Source organism: Cydia strobilella, chromosome 24 (genome assembly GCF_947568885.1).
Source record: "Cydia strobilella chromosome 24, ilCydStro3.1, whole genome shotgun sequence".
Classification (NCBI taxonomy): domain Eukaryota; kingdom Metazoa; phylum Arthropoda; class Insecta; order Lepidoptera; family Tortricidae; genus Cydia; species Cydia strobilella.
Window position 1 is genome coordinate 5593898 of NC_086064.1, and position 17256 is coordinate 5611153.

Here is a 17256-nt window from a genome sequence, read left to right on the forward strand (position 1 = left end):
CAACTTTCGTGTTGATACCGATTGACACCGTATGCACGGCTATCTAGAAACTTCTTATATTATATATTCAGAACGTATTTGTGGCCCTGAAAAGGGCCTTTTTGGTTGTTGTACAAACCACACTCTCGCAGCGTGTCGTGTCGCAATACGAACTACCTAAACCCATTACACTAAAAGTGTATTGAGAAGACAGATAGCATACGAGGAACGACGGACGCTTACTTGGAGCTGGTGTACTTGGTGACGGCCTTGGTGCCTTCACTGACGGCGTGCTTGGCGAGCTCACCGGGCAGCAAGAGCCTCACGGATGTCTGCACCTCCCTGCTGGTGATGGTGGACCTCTTGTTGTAGTGAGCGAGGCGGGAGGCCTCGGCGGCGATGCGCTCGAAGATGTCGTTCACGAAAGAGTTCATGATCGACATGGCCTTGCTGGAGATACCGGTGTCGGGGTGGACCTGCTTGAGCACCTTGTAGATGTAAATGGCGTAGCTCTCCTTGCGCTTATGCTTCTTCTTTTTCTTCGAGTCCGACTTGGAGATGTTCTTCTGGGCCTTGCCGGATTTCTTGGCGGCCTTACCGCTAGTCTTGGGTGGCATTGTGATATAGTTAGATGCTTACAGTACGATAGTCGAACTGAGAATAAAAATTTCGTACTAAGTTGCGCTCATTTTGTTAAAGCGGAGAACGGGAAATAGGGGATTAAAGATCGAGCGTCGCGCTCGCGGTATATCGACCAATAGCGTTCGTGCATCATTAGTATCGTCGGTCGGCATGGTGGGGAGTGAGAGCGCGTATTGATATTACTTACATATAGGTATTATTATTTTGATTATAAAATATATCAAATGCCGTATAGATTATACCATCATCAGTTTTGTTCAAAACCGTAGGCGGATAACAATTATATTATTTAAATGTATATAGCTTTATGTTTATTTACTATTGTTGTTGTTGTTACAGTGACACACTGCTGTAGATGAGCAAGTAATAGCTCTGAGCCATCACATTACCTTTATTTGTCGTTTATTTATTATACTTCTTGACGAAACGATGTCTCAAGTCTCTCATATAGAGACGTGTGTAGTGATGTGTTTTGCAATCAGAAAAATAATCTTATTAGAATTCAGAATTATCTACTTACCGTAAGTAATAACATTCATTCATTCATTCATCGTTCATATATATGTATATGATATAATTATATTGATCGATCGAATGACATCATACACGTATGCGTTATGCCATGAAACTTACAACGTTATCACAGAATCATATTGTGGCCCTGAAAAGGGCCTTTTGTAACGGTCACTCGGGCGGGAATATAACAGAGGCCACATTCACCAAACGCCGGGTGTTACCGCTAGAGATGTAGCCTGATGAGAAGTGAGTACACTTAAGCCTTCTTCTCGGTCTTCTTGGGCAGGAGCACGGCCTGAATGTTAGGCAGCACACCACCCTGGGCGATGGTCACACCGGAGAGGAGCTTGTTCAACTCCTCGTCGTTGCGGATCGCCAGCTGGAGATGCCTAGGGATGATCCTGGTCTTCTTGTTGTCGCGAGCGGCGTTGCCTGCCAACTCGAGAACCTCAGCGGCCAGGTACTCCATGACGGCGGCTAGGTACACCGGGGCACCGGCACCGACGCGCTCGGCGTAGTTGCCCTTGCGTAGAAGCCTGTGGATACGACCGACGGGGAACTGAAGTCCGGCACGGTTAGAACGGGACTTTGCCTTTCCCTTAACCTTGCCACCTTTACCGCGTCCAGACATGTTTAAAGAGAGATTTAAGTTTAGTTTACACACACGAAACGAGAGCACGATTGCTTGCTTGCGAGTGTATACGCTCTTTTTTAGTAGTTGCCTTTATTTTATACGTTCACGGTGTACGCTGATAGTGGGGATACAACGAGCCGACATAACACGAGCCCGATCGACCAATCAACGAGTCGCGTGCAAGAGCGCAAATTAGAAAGAGATAGATATAAAATAAAAACATTTCAATTTATACATCAAAGTATACCTAATAAAAATGACACAATTAACAAAAAATATTCCGTAAATTATATACTTATATTTATGTAGTTGTTGTTGTTGTAAATCTAAGACTTCAAATAATACAGTTATATTTATCATCATTCACCATCGATAAGAAAATATTCTGTGTAAGTATTCATGAAAACCTAACCTAATCAGTCTTATCAGTGAGATCATCAATAATCTTGAGACTTTTGCCATAAGACTCGATTTGAGATTGACTTTTTATATTGATTGCGATCGATCGACTCGTGTATGTATGTGTGTGTGTGCTTATTGCAATGAAACAGAGGCGATATGAACCTTTGAATAAATTTGTTAGCCCTGAAAAGGGCTTTTTGATGTGCGTTTAACGCGCACAGGCGTATGACGAGAGGCGTGTGAACAGGCGACACGTCGTCGTATATACGATATATAGCGACGACAATCGACATATCCTCCACCATCACGGCCGATGTAAGTACGACGACGACAATGTGACGCAGTCTTCTTACTTCTTCGAGGCAGCCTTCTTGGCGGCGGGCTTCGCTTTGGGAGCGGCCGCGGCCTTCTTGGGCTTGGGAGCTTTAGGCTTCTTGGTCGGCGGCTTCGCGGTCTTCTTGGCCTTAGGCGCGGCGGCGCTCTTGCCCTTGGCGGGGGTGGAAGGTTTCTTCGCGGCGGGCTTCTTCTTGGCGGCGGCAGCCTTCTTGTCCTTCGTGGCGGCCTTAGGCTTGGCCGGGGACGCAGCGGCCTTCTTCGCCTTAGCGGGCTTAGCTGCGGCGGGCTTCTTAGCGGCGGCTGAAGATTTAGCGGCGCTAGATTTCTTGGCCGCGGCGGGCTTCTTGCCGGCCGATGATGACTTCGACTCCAGTTTGAAGGAGCCGGACGCGCCCTTGCCTTTGGTCTGAATGAGTGCGCCGGATTCGACTGCGCTCTTAAGATATTTTCTGATGAAAGGGGCCAGCTTCTCGGCGTCGACCTTGTACTGGGCGGCGATGTACTTCTTGATAGCCTGCAGGGACGAACCGCTTCTCTCCTTCAACTCCTTGATGGCGCTGTTAACCATCTCGGACGTCTTAGGGTGGGTGGGTTTCGCCTTAGGCTTCTTAGCGCCAGCGGAGGCGGACGCCTTAGGCTTCTTCGCGGGCGTCGCCGGGGCGGGAGCGTCGGCAGCAACTGCGGTGTCGGCCATATTTATTTATTTATTTATTAATCGTCAAGTAAGTAAGTAAAGTAAATTAGTAAATCGCACAAACTGCGCAAAGAGAATACAGCGGACGCGTGTAAGCGGAGCGCTGCGCTGGCGAGTACTAAACACGGCTTATTGGGGGCGCCACTTTTTATATATACTCCGGCTTAACCGTAACGCAGACCCTCATGTCGCGGGACGTTTTCTCGTAATAACACTTCCAAGTTTTCACTTACTCGTTTATGATTAAACTAAATTTATAGTGAATTATATTATAATGATTATAATAAAATTGCACATATACATTCTTTATGAATTGATATACGTATTTTAATAGAAGTTTTAGGATTTGGAACGCCGATAAACGAATGAGAGAACTTTACTTTTGGTATTATAGGTTGCGGACACCTCGGGTCAGTTTAAAAAGTGATTTTTCTTAATTAAAATCACATCTAACACTATTATGTGTCCTCCAGTTAAATGCGAAGATACCATAGATAGATGTGACACAATAACAACATTAGAAAATTATATTTATAATGTTATTTTGACTTGTTGTCTTCACTGTCGTAAAACAGCCGTACCGCGACTTGGATTGCATTGCCTACGTTCAGTGGTTTGCTCTCTGCCGGTACCGACGTAAAACGGGATAGGTACTTTATATTAAATTTAAATAATTATGTTATGTTATATTATACATTAAGATATCGTATTAATGAATATTATTATAATTCGTATAGTTAAACTCTCTTCTTCTACGAGGATCATACAGCGCGACACGTGCGTGCGGGCATCGTAGTAGGTAAGAGTCTCGTGTAGGTCGTCGTTTAGATTTATTTAGTTTTTGGTCCGGCGTATTTATTTATAATAATTTAACGTATGATATTATCTGAATGTTGATATTGGAACAAACGATATAAATTATTTTGACATAAAAATCTGTTTAGGTTGATATGTATATATTATATGTAAGTACCTAAATATTATGTATTCATCATCATAGGAACACGAGAAGTCTAAAACCTGTGTTTATATTATACTTTCTTTTTTTTTTTTTTTTTTTTTTTTTTTTGTAAAGTGAGGTGAGTGGGTGCGGGGATGTTGGGTGTCCCTGTCCGTTTTGTGCACTATTTGCGAATCCTTTATCTAATTGGTCAGTTCATCGACTAGTCGTCATTATCAGTAGCAGATCACTCACAGGTCAGGTGAGGTTCGCGGGTAAAGTAAAATGTGGTGTGTGCGGTTGCATGTGATTGTTTATAAGTATATGATGGTGTTATTAAAAAAAAAAAAAAAAAAAAAAAAAAAAAAAAAAAAAAAAAAAAAAATATATATATATATATCTTTTACCAGTTAATTAATATTTTCTTCTTCGGGTTGGTGTGGTGAAACTAAAAATGTTGATGAAACCCTCAAGATTCCAATTTTGTATGTACCGCTCGTGGTTCAATTTTGGATTGTTTCGCTTCCTCTGGTATCAATAGATACTTAGCACAAGCGATGCTTACGAGCTGGACGCTGTAGAAGTTAGAAGTGTTGCGCGGTGCCGGGTAAGTAAGTAATTGTAATAAATGTACGTACCACCTACGACGATACTAGATTATTAGTAGTTATTTAGTAGATATTTTGGATAACATAGGATGGGTAGAGATCGATTGTTTGTCCGTCTGTGTCGCTACTGAAACTTTTTATCGTAATCGTATCATAGAATTATTTGCGGCCCTGAAAAGGGCCTTTTTTTTTTTATTTGCGTCTGCGCGATACGGTAATACCCACGTTAGTACATATTACACGATATCGCGCGCGACGACGCTGACAGTGCAGCGCTTAACCTCCGAAACCGTAGAGGGTGCGGCCTTGACGCTTCAGAGCGTAGACGACGTCCATGGCGGTGACGGTCTTCCTCTTGGCGTGCTCGGTGTAGGTGACCGCGTCACGGATCACGTTCTCGAGGAACACCTTGAGAACGCCGCGGGTCTCCTCGTAGATCAGGCCGGAGATACGCTTGACGCCACCTCTGCGGGCGAGACGACGGATGGCGGGCTTGGTGATACCCTGGATGTTATCACGGAGCACCTTCCTGTGGCGCTTGGCTCCTCCTTTCCCCAGACCTTTACCTCCCTTACCGCGACCGGTCATTGCGACTTGTTGTAGTAGAGATTAGACTTCTCGAACGGAATACTCAACACACGACTTGCGCCGCGCGTCGACACGAGTGGAATAGCTAGCTAGCCATCATTTTGCCGCTATTTATACGTTTTACCCTATTGCGGGGCGACGGGGGACGGGGTAAGATATATCAGAGCATTATTATTTGACTTACTTTTCATATATCTAAAGAAATATAATATTATATATACCTATTGATAAATAATTTCATATTATATGATATTTAAATTAATTTTGGATACTTAGGTTTAGACGTAGGGGATAATATATACTATAAAAACGGCGGCCGGCTTACGGATTAGATCCTCTTGTGAAGGATTCTTCTCCTCTAATATTTTTGTAAGCATTCAATCAGTGGTAATAATTTTGTCGATATAATAAAATAGCGCTTAATATGAGAGTCACGTGACGATTTTAATTTACTTTCCAATCTATTAGTGTGTTAACTCCTATTATTATAGGAAATAAGTTCTTTCTTAAATAATCCTTACAGTATAGTAGTATTTCGTGTATTGCAGTTAAATTTCATATATACCTCCGTACATTTTGTGTACGGTTGGTTATGTGTAAATTATATATATATATTTTTTTTTTTTTTTTTTTCGTAATGACCATGCAGTGATCGATCGATCGATTTATCTACGCAAGTGTTTGTTCAAAGAAACAATTGTGAATTTTAGAATCATGTGTGGCCCTGAAAAGGGCCTTTTGATATATGACTGACAGAAGCGTCACGTTCGCACGTCCAGACGCAAAACGCGTGGTACAAAATAATACATATAATGTAACCGTATGCGTTCGCGCAGACTGCGTCCTGTGATGTTGCTCCGTGCCAGTTTAAACGTGGTGGTTTAGGCACGTTCACCGCGGATCCTGCGAGCCAGCTGGATGTCCTTGGGCATGATGGTCACACGCTTGGCGTGGATAGCGCACAGATTGGTGTCCTCGAAGAGACCGACGAGGTAAGCCTCGCTGGCCTCCTGGAGAGCCATAACGGCAGAGCTCTGGAAGCGCAGATCGGTCTTGAAGTCCTGAGCGATCTCACGCACCAGACGCTGGAAGGGCAGCTTGCGGATCAGAAGCTCAGTGCTCTTCTGGTAGCGACGGATCTCACGGAGGGCGACGGTGCCGGGCCTGTAACGATGGGGCTTCTTGACGCCGCCGGTGGCGGGCGCGCTCTTGCGGGCCGCCTTGGTGGCGAGCTGTTTGCGGGGCGCTTTACCACCGGTGGATTTACGAGCGGTCTGCTTGGTACGGGCCATTGTGAATAATAATAATACGCGTGCGTGTACGTTACGTTAACGAGTCACGAGAGGGAATAAGCGATTTTTCGCCAGCGAGTCGCTATTTATACGTGCTGGCTGGTCGGAAAGGGACGGGGTTAGTGTCCGTGTGAGCGAGAGGGCTATAAAATTCACATACACGTCCCCCTCGCCCCTCTTCCTTTCTCACCAACACAAAATTTCTGATTAGAATAACAATAATATAATTGAAATATTAATTAATAAATAAATAAATAAATAAATACATACATACATACATACATACATATATTTCATTTAAATAACAGTCATCGCTATCGAAATTCGCCTCGATAGCCGGTTCAATCGAGTTAGGTCAGGTTATTAAAGTTAGGTTAGTATTTTATAAAATAGGTTTATAAGTTAGGTCAGGTTATGTTAGGTTTCGCGGAGTTAGGTTTGATCGAGTTAGGTTAGGTTAGGTCAAAGTTAGGTTAGGTTTTTTTTTTTTGTCACTCAAAACCTAACCTAACTTTTTTTTATAATGTCAGGTTATGTTTGGTTTCGCGGAGTTAGGTTTGATCGAGTTAGGTTAGGTTAGGTCAAAGTTCAAACCGATCAAACCTAACTTTTTTTTATAATGTCATTCAAAACCTAACCTAACTCCGCGAAACCTAACATAACTACTTATTTTATAAAAACCTAACCTAAATTTAATATCCATAACGTCTCACGTTACACATATGCATACACTAAGTGTATGTGTGTATTGTTGATTCCTTATTTAATACTCTTACATGTTGATACAACTTTCGTGTTGATACCGATTGACACCGTATGCACGGCTATCTAGAAACTTCTTATATTATATATTCAGAACGTATTTGTGGCCCTGAAAAGGGCCTTTTTGGTTGTTGTACAAACCACACTCTCGCAGCGTGTCGTGTCGCAATACGAACTACCTAAACCCATTACACTAAAAGTGTATTGAGAAGACAGATAGCATACGAGGAACGACGGACGCTTACTTGGAGCTGGTGTACTTGGTGACGGCCTTGGTGCCTTCACTGACGGCGTGCTTGGCGAGCTCACCGGGCAGCAAGAGCCTCACGGATGTCTGCACCTCCCTGCTGGTGATGGTGGACCTCTTGTTGTAGTGAGCGAGGCGGGAGGCCTCGGCGGCGATGCGCTCGAAGATGTCGTTCACGAAAGAGTTCATGATCGACATGGCCTTGCTGGAGATACCGGTGTCGGGGTGGACCTGCTTGAGCACCTTGTAGATGTAAATGGCGTAGCTCTCCTTGCGCTTATGCTTCTTCTTTTTCTTCGAGTCCGACTTGGAGATGTTCTTCTGGGCCTTGCCGGATTTCTTGGCGGCCTTACCGCTAGTCTTGGGTGGCATTGTGATATAGTTAGATGCTTACAGTACGATAGTCGAACTGAGAATAAAAATTTCGTACTAAGTTGCGCTCATTTTGTTAAAGCGGAGAACGGGAAATAGGGGATTAAAGATCGAGCGTCGCGCTCGCGGTATATCGACCAATAGCGTTCGTGCATCATTAGTATCGTCGGTCGGCATGGTGGGGAGTGAGAGCGCGTATTGATATTACTTACATATAGGTATTATTATTTTGATTATAAAATATATCAAATGCCGTATAGATTATACCATCATCAGTTTTGTTCAAAACCGTAGGCGGATAACAATTATATTATTTAAATGTATATAGCTTTATGTTTATTTACTATTGTTGTTGTTGTTACAGTGACACACTGCTGTAGATGAGCAAGTAATAGCTCTGAGCCATCACATTACCTTTATTTGTCGTTTATTTATTATACTTCTTGACGAAACGATGTCTCAAGTCTCTCATATAGAGACGTGTGTAGTGATGTGTTTTGCAATCAGAAAAATAATCTTATTAGAATTCAGAATTATCTACTTACCGTAAGTAATAACATTCATTCATTCATTCATCGTTCATATATATGTATATGATATAATTATATTGATCGATCGAATGACATCATACACGTATGCGTTATGCCATGAAACTTACAACGTTATCACAGAATCATATTGTGGCCCTGAAAAGGGCCTTTTGTAACGGTCACTCGGGCGGGAATATAACAGAGGCCACATTCACCAAACGCCGGGTGTTACCGCTAGAGATGTAGCCTGATGAGAAGTGAGTACACTTAAGCCTTCTTCTCGGTCTTCTTGGGCAGGAGCACGGCCTGAATGTTAGGCAGCACACCACCCTGGGCGATGGTCACACCGGAGAGGAGCTTGTTCAACTCCTCGTCGTTGCGGATCGCCAGCTGGAGATGCCTAGGGATGATCCTGGTCTTCTTGTTGTCGCGAGCGGCGTTGCCTGCCAACTCGAGAACCTCAGCGGCCAGGTACTCCATGACGGCGGCTAGGTACACCGGGGCACCGGCACCGACGCGCTCGGCGTAGTTGCCCTTGCGTAGAAGCCTGTGGATACGACCGACGGGGAACTGAAGTCCGGCACGGTTAGAACGGGACTTTGCCTTTCCCTTAACCTTGCCACCTTTACCGCGTCCAGACATGTTTAAAGAGAGATTTAAGTTTAGTTTACACACACGAAACGAGAGCACGATTGCTTGCTTGCGAGTGTATACGCTCTTTTTTAGTAGTTGCCTTTATTTTATACGTTCACGGTGTACGCTGATAGTGGGGATACAACGAGCCGACATAACACGAGCCCGATCGACCAATCAACGAGTCGCGTGCAAGAGCGCAAATTAGAAAGAGATAGATATAAAATAAAAACATTTCAATTTATACATCAAAGTATACCTAATAAAAATGACACAATTAACAAAAAATATTCCGTAAATTATATACTTATATTTATGTAGTTGTTGTTGTTGTAAATCTAAGACTTCAAATAATACAGTTATATTTATCATCATTCACCATCGATAAGAAAATATTCTGTGTAAGTATTCATGAAAACCTAACCTAATCAGTCTTATCAGTGAGATCATCAATAATCTTGAGACTTTTGCCATAAGACTCGATTTGAGATTGACTTTTTATATTGATTGCGATCGATCGACTCGTGTATGTATGTGTGTGTGTGCTTATTGCAATGAAACAGAGGCGATATGAACCTTTGAATAAATTTGTTAGCCCTGAAAAGGGCTTTTTGATGTGCGTTTAACGCGCACAGGCGTATGACGAGAGGCGTGTGAACAGGCGACACGTCGTCGTATATACGATATATAGCGACGACAATCGACATATCCTCCACCATCACGGCCGATGTAAGTACGACGACGACAATGTGACGCAGTCTTCTTACTTCTTCGAGGCAGCCTTCTTGGCGGCGGGCTTCGCTTTGGGAGCGGCCGCGGCCTTCTTGGGCTTGGGAGCTTTAGGCTTCTTGGTCGGCGGCTTCGCGGTCTTCTTGGCCTTAGGCGCGGCGGCGCTCTTGCCCTTGGCGGGGGTGGAAGGTTTCTTCGCGGCGGGCTTCTTCTTGGCGGCGGCAGCCTTCTTGTCCTTCGTGGCGGCCTTAGGCTTGGCCGGGGACGCAGCGGCCTTCTTCGCCTTAGCGGGCTTAGCTGCGGCGGGCTTCTTAGCGGCGGCTGAAGATTTAGCGGCGCTAGATTTCTTGGCCGCGGCGGGCTTCTTGCCGGCCGATGATGACTTCGACTCCAGTTTGAAGGAGCCGGACGCGCCCTTGCCTTTGGTCTGAATGAGTGCGCCGGATTCGACTGCGCTCTTAAGATATTTTCTGATGAAAGGGGCCAGCTTCTCGGCGTCGACCTTGTACTGGGCGGCGATGTACTTCTTGATAGCCTGCAGGGACGAACCGCTTCTCTCCTTCAACTCCTTGATGGCGCTGTTAACCATCTCGGACGTCTTAGGGTGGGTGGGTTTCGCCTTAGGCTTCTTAGCGCCAGCGGAGGCGGACGCCTTAGGCTTCTTCGCGGGCGTCGCCGGGGCGGGAGCGTCGGCAGCAACTGCGGTGTCGGCCATATTTATTTATTTATTTATTAATCGTCAAGTAAGTAAGTAAAGTAAATTAGTAAATCGCACAAACTGCGCAAAGAGAATACAGCGGACGCGTGTAAGCGGAGCGCTGCGCTGGCGAGTACTAAACACGGCTTATTGGGGGCGCCACTTTTTATATATACTCCGGCTTAACCGTAACGCAGACCCTCATGTCGCGGGACGTTTTCTCGTAATAACACTTCCAAGTTTTCACTTACTCGTTTATGATTAAACTAAATTTATAGTGAATTATATTATAATGATTATAATAAAATTGCACATATACATTCTTTATGAATTGATATACGTATTTTAATAGAAGTTTTAGGATTTGGAACGCCGATAAACGAATGAGAGAACTTTACTTTTGGTATTATAGGTTGCGGACACCTCGGGTCAGTTTAAAAAGTGATTTTTCTTAATTAAAATCACATCTAACACTATTATGTGTCCTCCAGTTAAATGCGAAGATACCATAGATAGATGTGACACAATAACAACATTAGAAAATTATATTTATAATGTTATTTTGACTTGTTGTCTTCACTGTCGTAAAACAGCCGTACCGCGACTTGGATTGCATTGCCTACGTTCAGTGGTTTGCTCTCTGCCGGTACCGACGTAAAACGGGATAGGTACTTTATATTAAATTTAAATAATTATGTTATGTTATATTATACATTAAGATATCGTATTAATGAATATTATTATAATTCGTATAGTTAAACTCTCTTCTTCTACGAGGATCATACAGCGCGACACGTGCGTGCGGGCATCGTAGTAGGTAAGAGTCTCGTGTAGGTCGTCGTTTAGATTTATTTAGTTTTTGGTCCGGCGTATTTATTTATAATAATTTAACGTATGATATTATCTGAATGTTGATATTGGAACAAACGATATAAATTATTTTGACATAAAAATCTGTTTAGGTTGATATGTATATATTATATGTAAGTACCTAAATATTATGTATTCATCATCATAGGAACACGAGAAGTCTAAAACCTGTGTTTATATTATACTTTCTTTTTTTTTTTTTTTTTTTTTTTTTTTTGTAAAGTGAGGTGAGTGGGTGCGGGGATGTTGGGTGTCCCTGTCCGTTTTGTGCACTATTTGCGAATCCTTTATCTAATTGGTCAGTTCATCGACTAGTCGTCATTATCAGTAGCAGATCACTCACAGGTCAGGTGAGGTTCGCGGGTAAAGTAAAATGTGGTGTGTGCGGTTGCATGTGATTGTTTATAAGTATATGATGGTGTTATTAAAAAAAAAAAAAAAAAAAAAAAAAAAAAAAAAAAAAAAAAAAAAAATATATATATATATATCTTTTACCAGTTAATTAATATTTTCTTCTTCGGGTTGGTGTGGTGAAACTAAAAATGTTGATGAAACCCTCAAGATTCCAATTTTGTATGTACCGCTCGTGGTTCAATTTTGGATTGTTTCGCTTCCTCTGGTATCAATAGATACTTAGCACAAGCGATGCTTACGAGCTGGACGCTGTAGAAGTTAGAAGTGTTGCGCGGTGCCGGGTAAGTAAGTAATTGTAATAAATGTACGTACCACCTACGACGATACTAGATTATTAGTAGTTATTTAGTAGATATTTTGGATAACATAGGATGGGTAGAGATCGATTGTTTGTCCGTCTGTGTCGCTACTGAAACTTTTTATCGTAATCGTATCATAGAATTATTTGCGGCCCTGAAAAGGGCCTTTTTTTTTTTATTTGCGTCTGCGCGATACGGTAATACCCACGTTAGTACATATTACACGATATCGCGCGCGACGACGCTGACAGTGCAGCGCTTAACCTCCGAAACCGTAGAGGGTGCGGCCTTGACGCTTCAGAGCGTAGACGACGTCCATGGCGGTGACGGTCTTCCTCTTGGCGTGCTCGGTGTAGGTGACCGCGTCACGGATCACGTTCTCGAGGAACACCTTGAGAACGCCGCGGGTCTCCTCGTAGATCAGGCCGGAGATACGCTTGACGCCACCTCTGCGGGCGAGACGACGGATGGCGGGCTTGGTGATACCCTGGATGTTATCACGGAGCACCTTCCTGTGGCGCTTGGCTCCTCCTTTCCCCAGACCTTTACCTCCCTTACCGCGACCGGTCATTGCGACTTGTTGTAGTAGAGATTAGACTTCTCGAACGGAATACTCAACACACGACTTGCGCCGCGCGTCGACACGAGTGGAATAGCTAGCTAGCCATCATTTTGCCGCTATTTATACGTTTTACCCTATTGCGGGGCGACGGGGGACGGGGTAAGATATATCAGAGCATTATTATTTGACTTACTTTTCATATATCTAAAGAAATATAATATTATATATACCTATTGATAAATAATTTCATATTATATGATATTTAAATTAATTTTGGATACTTAGGTTTAGACGTAGGGGATAATATATACTATAAAAACGGCGGCCGGCTTACGGATTAGATCCTCTTGTGAAGGATTCTTCTCCTCTAATATTTTTGTAAGCATTCAATCAGTGGTAATAATTTTGTCGATATAATAAAATAGCGCTTAATATGAGAGTCACGTGACGATTTTAATTTACTTTCCAATCTATTAGTGTGTTAACTCCTATTATTATAGGAAATAAGTTCTTTCTTAAATAATCCTTACAGTATAGTAGTATTTCGTGTATTGCAGTTAAATTTCATATATACCTCCGTACATTTTGTGTACGGTTGGTTATGTGTAAATTATATATATATATTTTTTTTTTTTTTTTTTTCGTAATGACCATGCAGTGATCGATCGATCGATTTATCTACGCAAGTGTTTGTTCAAAGAAACAATTGTGAATTTTAGAATCATGTGTGGCCCTGAAAAGGGCCTTTTGATATATGACTGACAGAAGCGTCACGTTCGCACGTCCAGACGCAAAACGCGTGGTACAAAATAATACATATAATGTAACCGTATGCGTTCGCGCAGACTGCGTCCTGTGATGTTGCTCCGTGCCAGTTTAAACGTGGTGGTTTAGGCACGTTCACCGCGGATCCTGCGAGCCAGCTGGATGTCCTTGGGCATGATGGTCACACGCTTGGCGTGGATAGCGCACAGATTGGTGTCCTCGAAGAGACCGACGAGGTAAGCCTCGCTGGCCTCCTGGAGAGCCATAACGGCAGAGCTCTGGAAGCGCAGATCGGTCTTGAAGTCCTGAGCGATCTCACGCACCAGACGCTGGAAGGGCAGCTTGCGGATCAGAAGCTCAGTGCTCTTCTGGTAGCGACGGATCTCACGGAGGGCGACGGTGCCGGGCCTGTAACGATGGGGCTTCTTGACGCCGCCGGTGGCGGGCGCGCTCTTGCGGGCCGCCTTGGTGGCGAGCTGTTTGCGGGGCGCTTTACCACCGGTGGATTTACGAGCGGTCTGCTTGGTACGGGCCATTGTGAATAATAATAATACGCGTGCGTGTACGTTACGTTAACGAGTCACGAGAGGGAATAAGCGATTTTTCGCCAGCGAGTCGCTATTTATACGTGCTGGCTGGTCGGAAAGGGACGGGGTTAGTGTCCGTGTGAGCGAGAGGGCTATAAAATTCACATACACGTCCCCCTCGCCCCTCTTCCTTTCTCACCAACACAAAATTTCTGATTAGAATAACAATAATATAATTGAAATATTAATTAATAAATAAATAAATAAATAAATACATACATACATACATACATACATATATTTCATTTAAATAACAGTCATCGCTATCGAAATTCGCCTCGATAGCCGGTTCAATCGAGTTAGGTCAGGTTATTAAAGTTAGGTTAGTATTTTATAAAATAGGTTTATAAGTTAGGTCAGGTTATGTTAGGTTTCGCGGAGTTAGGTTTGATCGAGTTAGGTTAGGTTAGGTCAAAGTTAGGTTAGGTTTTTTTTTTTTGTCACTCAAAACCTAACCTAACTTTTTTTTATAATGTCAGGTTATGTTTGGTTTCGCGGAGTTAGGTTTGATCGAGTTAGGTTAGGTTAGGTCAAAGTTCAAACCGATCAAACCTAACTTTTTTTTATAATGTCATTCAAAACCTAACCTAACTCCGCGAAACCTAACATAACTACTTATTTTATAAAAACCTAACCTAAATTTAATATCCATAACGTCTCACGTTACACATATGCATACACTAAGTGTATGTGTGTATTGTTGATTCCTTATTTAATACTCTTACATGTTGATACAACTTTCGTGTTGATACCGATTGACACCGTATGCACGGCTATCTAGAAACTTCTTATATTATATATTCAGAACGTATTTGTGGCCCTGAAAAGGGCCTTTTTGGTTGTTGTACAAACCACACTCTCGCAGCGTGTCGTGTCGCAATACGAACTACCTAAACCCATTACACTAAAAGTGTATTGAGAAGACAGATAGCATACGAGGAACGACGGACGCTTACTTGGAGCTGGTGTACTTGGTGACGGCCTTGGTGCCTTCACTGACGGCGTGCTTGGCGAGCTCACCGGGCAGCAAGAGCCTCACGGATGTCTGCACCTCCCTGCTGGTGATGGTGGACCTCTTGTTGTAGTGAGCGAGGCGGGAGGCCTCGGCGGCGATGCGCTCGAAGATGTCGTTCACGAAAGAGTTCATGATCGACATGGCCTTGCTGGAGATACCGGTGTCGGGGTGGACCTGCTTGAGCACCTTGTAGATGTAAATGGCGTAGCTCTCCTTGCGCTTATGCTTCTTCTTTTTCTTCGAGTCCGACTTGGAGATGTTCTTCTGGGCCTTGCCGGATTTCTTGGCGGCCTTACCGCTAGTCTTGGGTGGCATTGTGATATAGTTAGATGCTTACAGTACGATAGTCGAACTGAGAATAAAAATTTCGTTTGTTTGTTGTATGTCATCTCGATACCCTTTTGGGAGGGTGTGAGGGGTCTCTTCAACATCCCTGTTGCGGAGACTGAATCTGTTTTCGCGCCCCATCTTCGTGGGGCGGTCTTCCACCGTCGATTTTTGGACGGCTGCGCGATCCGGTGTAGGCCAGCTTTATCGCTACCGGCCGTTATCCAACCCCGCAACCCCTAGCCTGGTGATACCGTTTGAGCGGGGCCAGGTTTCGGGGCCGCAGTGAAGGCGACCGGCAGTTTAGGCTGGCGTGTGCTTCGTAGGTGTCATCCGAGTGTGTGTGGTGTTGTTGTGTCGTCGACGACGTCTTCTTCTTCCTCTTCTTCGTTGTTGTCGTCGTCGTCGTTGTGTAGGAGGGCTCGGGGGAGATGCCGAGCCCCGTGTAGGTCCGGTGGTCGTGTGTAGTGTGGCGCGATCCCTCGTAGATGGTCGTGGCTGCAGTTGTCCGCGCGGTCATACATGACCCGCGCGAGACGCTCGATGAACTCGTCCAGGCTGCGCCACTTCAGGTACTCGGCGATGGCTGCGTTGCTGACGAATCGGGTTGCTGCGACGATGGTCCGTAGCGAGAGTGTCTCCTGGCTCCTCATCCTCTGCTTGTTGAACCTGGAACAGAAAGAATACCAGGCTGGTGTAGCGTAGGTTAGTCGAGAGCGGACGTAAGCTTTGTACAGACCGACTTTGGTCCGTACAGGGAGCTTGCTGCAGAAAACCGGGCGGAGGTTCATTCGAGCGGTTTTCGCTCGTCTGATTGTCTCCGCCGTGTGTTTCTGCATGGTGAGCCGCCTGTCTATGGTCACCCCCAGATATTTCACTGTGGGTGACCACGTGAGCGGTTGTCCTAAAAGAGAAGGAGGTGCGGGCAAGTCTCGCGCTTGCCCTGTGATGAGCGCTTGCGTTTTGCCCACATTGACTGATAGCCTCCATTTGGAGAGCCAGTCAGGAAGGGCGTCGAGCGTCGGCTGGATCTTGGAGACTGCATGCGGCATCTGAAAAGATGAAGCATAGTAAGCGGCGTCGTCAGCAAAGAGGGCTAGTTGCGCTTGTCCTACGACTGGTATGTCGTCGGTGTAGCGCGCATAGCACGAGGGCGATAGGCAGCTCCCCTGGGGGACTCCTGCCTGTATTGGGCGGTCCTGCGACACCGTGCCTTCCACTTGTACGTGGAAGCGTCGGTCTGCTAGGAATGATGCGATGATTCTCACGATGCGGCGGGGTGCTGTGGACAGAGAAAGTTTGTATATTAGACCCTCGTGCCAGACTCGGTCAAAAGCTTTCTCCATGTCTAGGAGGACAGCGACTGTGTACTCCTTTTTGTTGAGCGCCATGCCCATGTGGTGTAGGACACGGGTGAGCTGCAACGTGGTGGAGTGTTGAGACCTGAAACCAAATTGCTCCGGCCTGGGTTGGATGTGTGGCGAGAGGTGCCGGAGCAGCAACCTCTCGAATACCTTTGATAAGTTGCATAGCAACGTGATAGGCCGGTAGCTCTCCGGCTTTCTTCTGTCCTTCCCGGGTTTGGGAAGGACGATGACCCGTCCCGTCTTCCAGACGGTGGGAAAGTGCCCCGACCGCAAGATCCCGTTGAACAGGCGCGCCACTGCCGCTAAGGTGTTTAGCGGCAGTTGGCGGAGCGCCATGTTCGGGATCTCGTCGGGGCCCGGTGCCTTCTTCGGATTGCAGTGGTGCCTGATAGTCGCCTTGACCTGTGAAGGAGAAAAGTAGATTGGATCATCGTGGGTTTCGACCGGCA

At 44.8% G+C, this 17256-nt stretch overlaps 8 protein-coding genes and 1 pseudogene across 8 annotated transcripts; all 9 read right to left on the bottom strand.

The window, feature by feature from the left end:
- Window positions 1–218: 218 nt before the first annotated feature.
- Window positions 219–596, bottom strand: LOC134752238 (histone H2B). The gene has a single exon (XM_063687866.1). It carries the CDS (start codon window positions 594–596, stop codon window positions 219–221), a length of 378 nt encoding a protein of 125 aa, XP_063543936.1.
- Window positions 597–1393: 797 nt separating this feature from the next.
- Window positions 1394–1768, bottom strand: LOC134752359 (histone H2A). Its single transcript, XM_063688038.1, has one exon. The coding sequence runs from the start codon at window positions 1766–1768 to the stop codon at window positions 1394–1396; it is 375 nt and encodes a 124-aa protein (XP_063544108.1).
- Window positions 1769–2522: 754 nt separating this feature from the next.
- Window positions 2523–3203, bottom strand: LOC134752351 (late histone H1-like). The gene has a single exon (XM_063688032.1). The coding sequence runs from the start codon at window positions 3201–3203 to the stop codon at window positions 2523–2525; it is 681 nt and encodes a 226-aa protein (XP_063544102.1).
- Window positions 3204–5027: 1824 nt separating this feature from the next.
- Window positions 5028–5339, bottom strand: LOC134752436 (histone H4). Its single transcript, XM_063688143.1, has one exon. It carries the CDS (start codon window positions 5337–5339, stop codon window positions 5028–5030), a length of 312 nt encoding a protein of 103 aa, XP_063544213.1.
- Window positions 5340–6220: 881 nt separating this feature from the next.
- On the bottom strand, window positions 6221–14047 carry LOC134752437 (uncharacterized; annotated as a pseudogene).
- Window positions 7635–8012, bottom strand: LOC134752054 (histone H2B). The gene has a single exon (XM_063687615.1). The coding sequence runs from the start codon at window positions 8010–8012 to the stop codon at window positions 7635–7637; it is 378 nt and encodes a 125-aa protein (XP_063543685.1).
- On the bottom strand, window positions 8810–9184 carry LOC134752055 (histone H2A). Its single transcript, XM_063687616.1, has one exon. It carries the CDS (start codon window positions 9182–9184, stop codon window positions 8810–8812), a length of 375 nt encoding a protein of 124 aa, XP_063543686.1.
- Window positions 9939–10619, bottom strand: LOC134752052 (late histone H1-like). Its single transcript, XM_063687612.1, has one exon. It carries the CDS (start codon window positions 10617–10619, stop codon window positions 9939–9941), a length of 681 nt encoding a protein of 226 aa, XP_063543682.1.
- Window positions 14048–15050: 1003 nt separating the features above from the next.
- On the bottom strand, window positions 15051–15428 carry LOC134752053 (histone H2B). The gene has a single exon (XM_063687614.1). It carries the CDS (start codon window positions 15426–15428, stop codon window positions 15051–15053), a length of 378 nt encoding a protein of 125 aa, XP_063543684.1.
- Between the last annotated feature and the right edge of the window lie 1828 nt (window positions 15429–17256).

Excerpts from the sequence above, each read along its gene's own strand:
- LOC134752238 (XM_063687866.1), bottom strand. The coding sequence starts at position 596 with ATGCCACCCAAGACTAGCGGTAAGGCCGCCAAGAAATCCGGCAAGGCC.
- LOC134752359 (XM_063688038.1), bottom strand. The coding sequence starts at position 1,768 with ATGTCTGGACGCGGTAAAGGTGGCAAGGTTAAGGGAAAGGCAAAGTCC.
- LOC134752351 (XM_063688032.1), bottom strand. The coding sequence starts at position 3,203 with ATGGCCGACACCGCAGTTGCTGCCGACGCTCCCGCCCCGGCGACGCCC.
- LOC134752436 (XM_063688143.1), bottom strand. The coding sequence starts at position 5,339 with ATGACCGGTCGCGGTAAGGGAGGTAAAGGTCTGGGGAAAGGAGGAGCC.
- LOC134752054 (XM_063687615.1), bottom strand. The coding sequence starts at position 8,012 with ATGCCACCCAAGACTAGCGGTAAGGCCGCCAAGAAATCCGGCAAGGCC.
- LOC134752055 (XM_063687616.1), bottom strand. The coding sequence starts at position 9,184 with ATGTCTGGACGCGGTAAAGGTGGCAAGGTTAAGGGAAAGGCAAAGTCC.
- LOC134752052 (XM_063687612.1), bottom strand. The coding sequence starts at position 10,619 with ATGGCCGACACCGCAGTTGCTGCCGACGCTCCCGCCCCGGCGACGCCC.
- LOC134752053 (XM_063687614.1), bottom strand. The coding sequence starts at position 15,428 with ATGCCACCCAAGACTAGCGGTAAGGCCGCCAAGAAATCCGGCAAGGCC.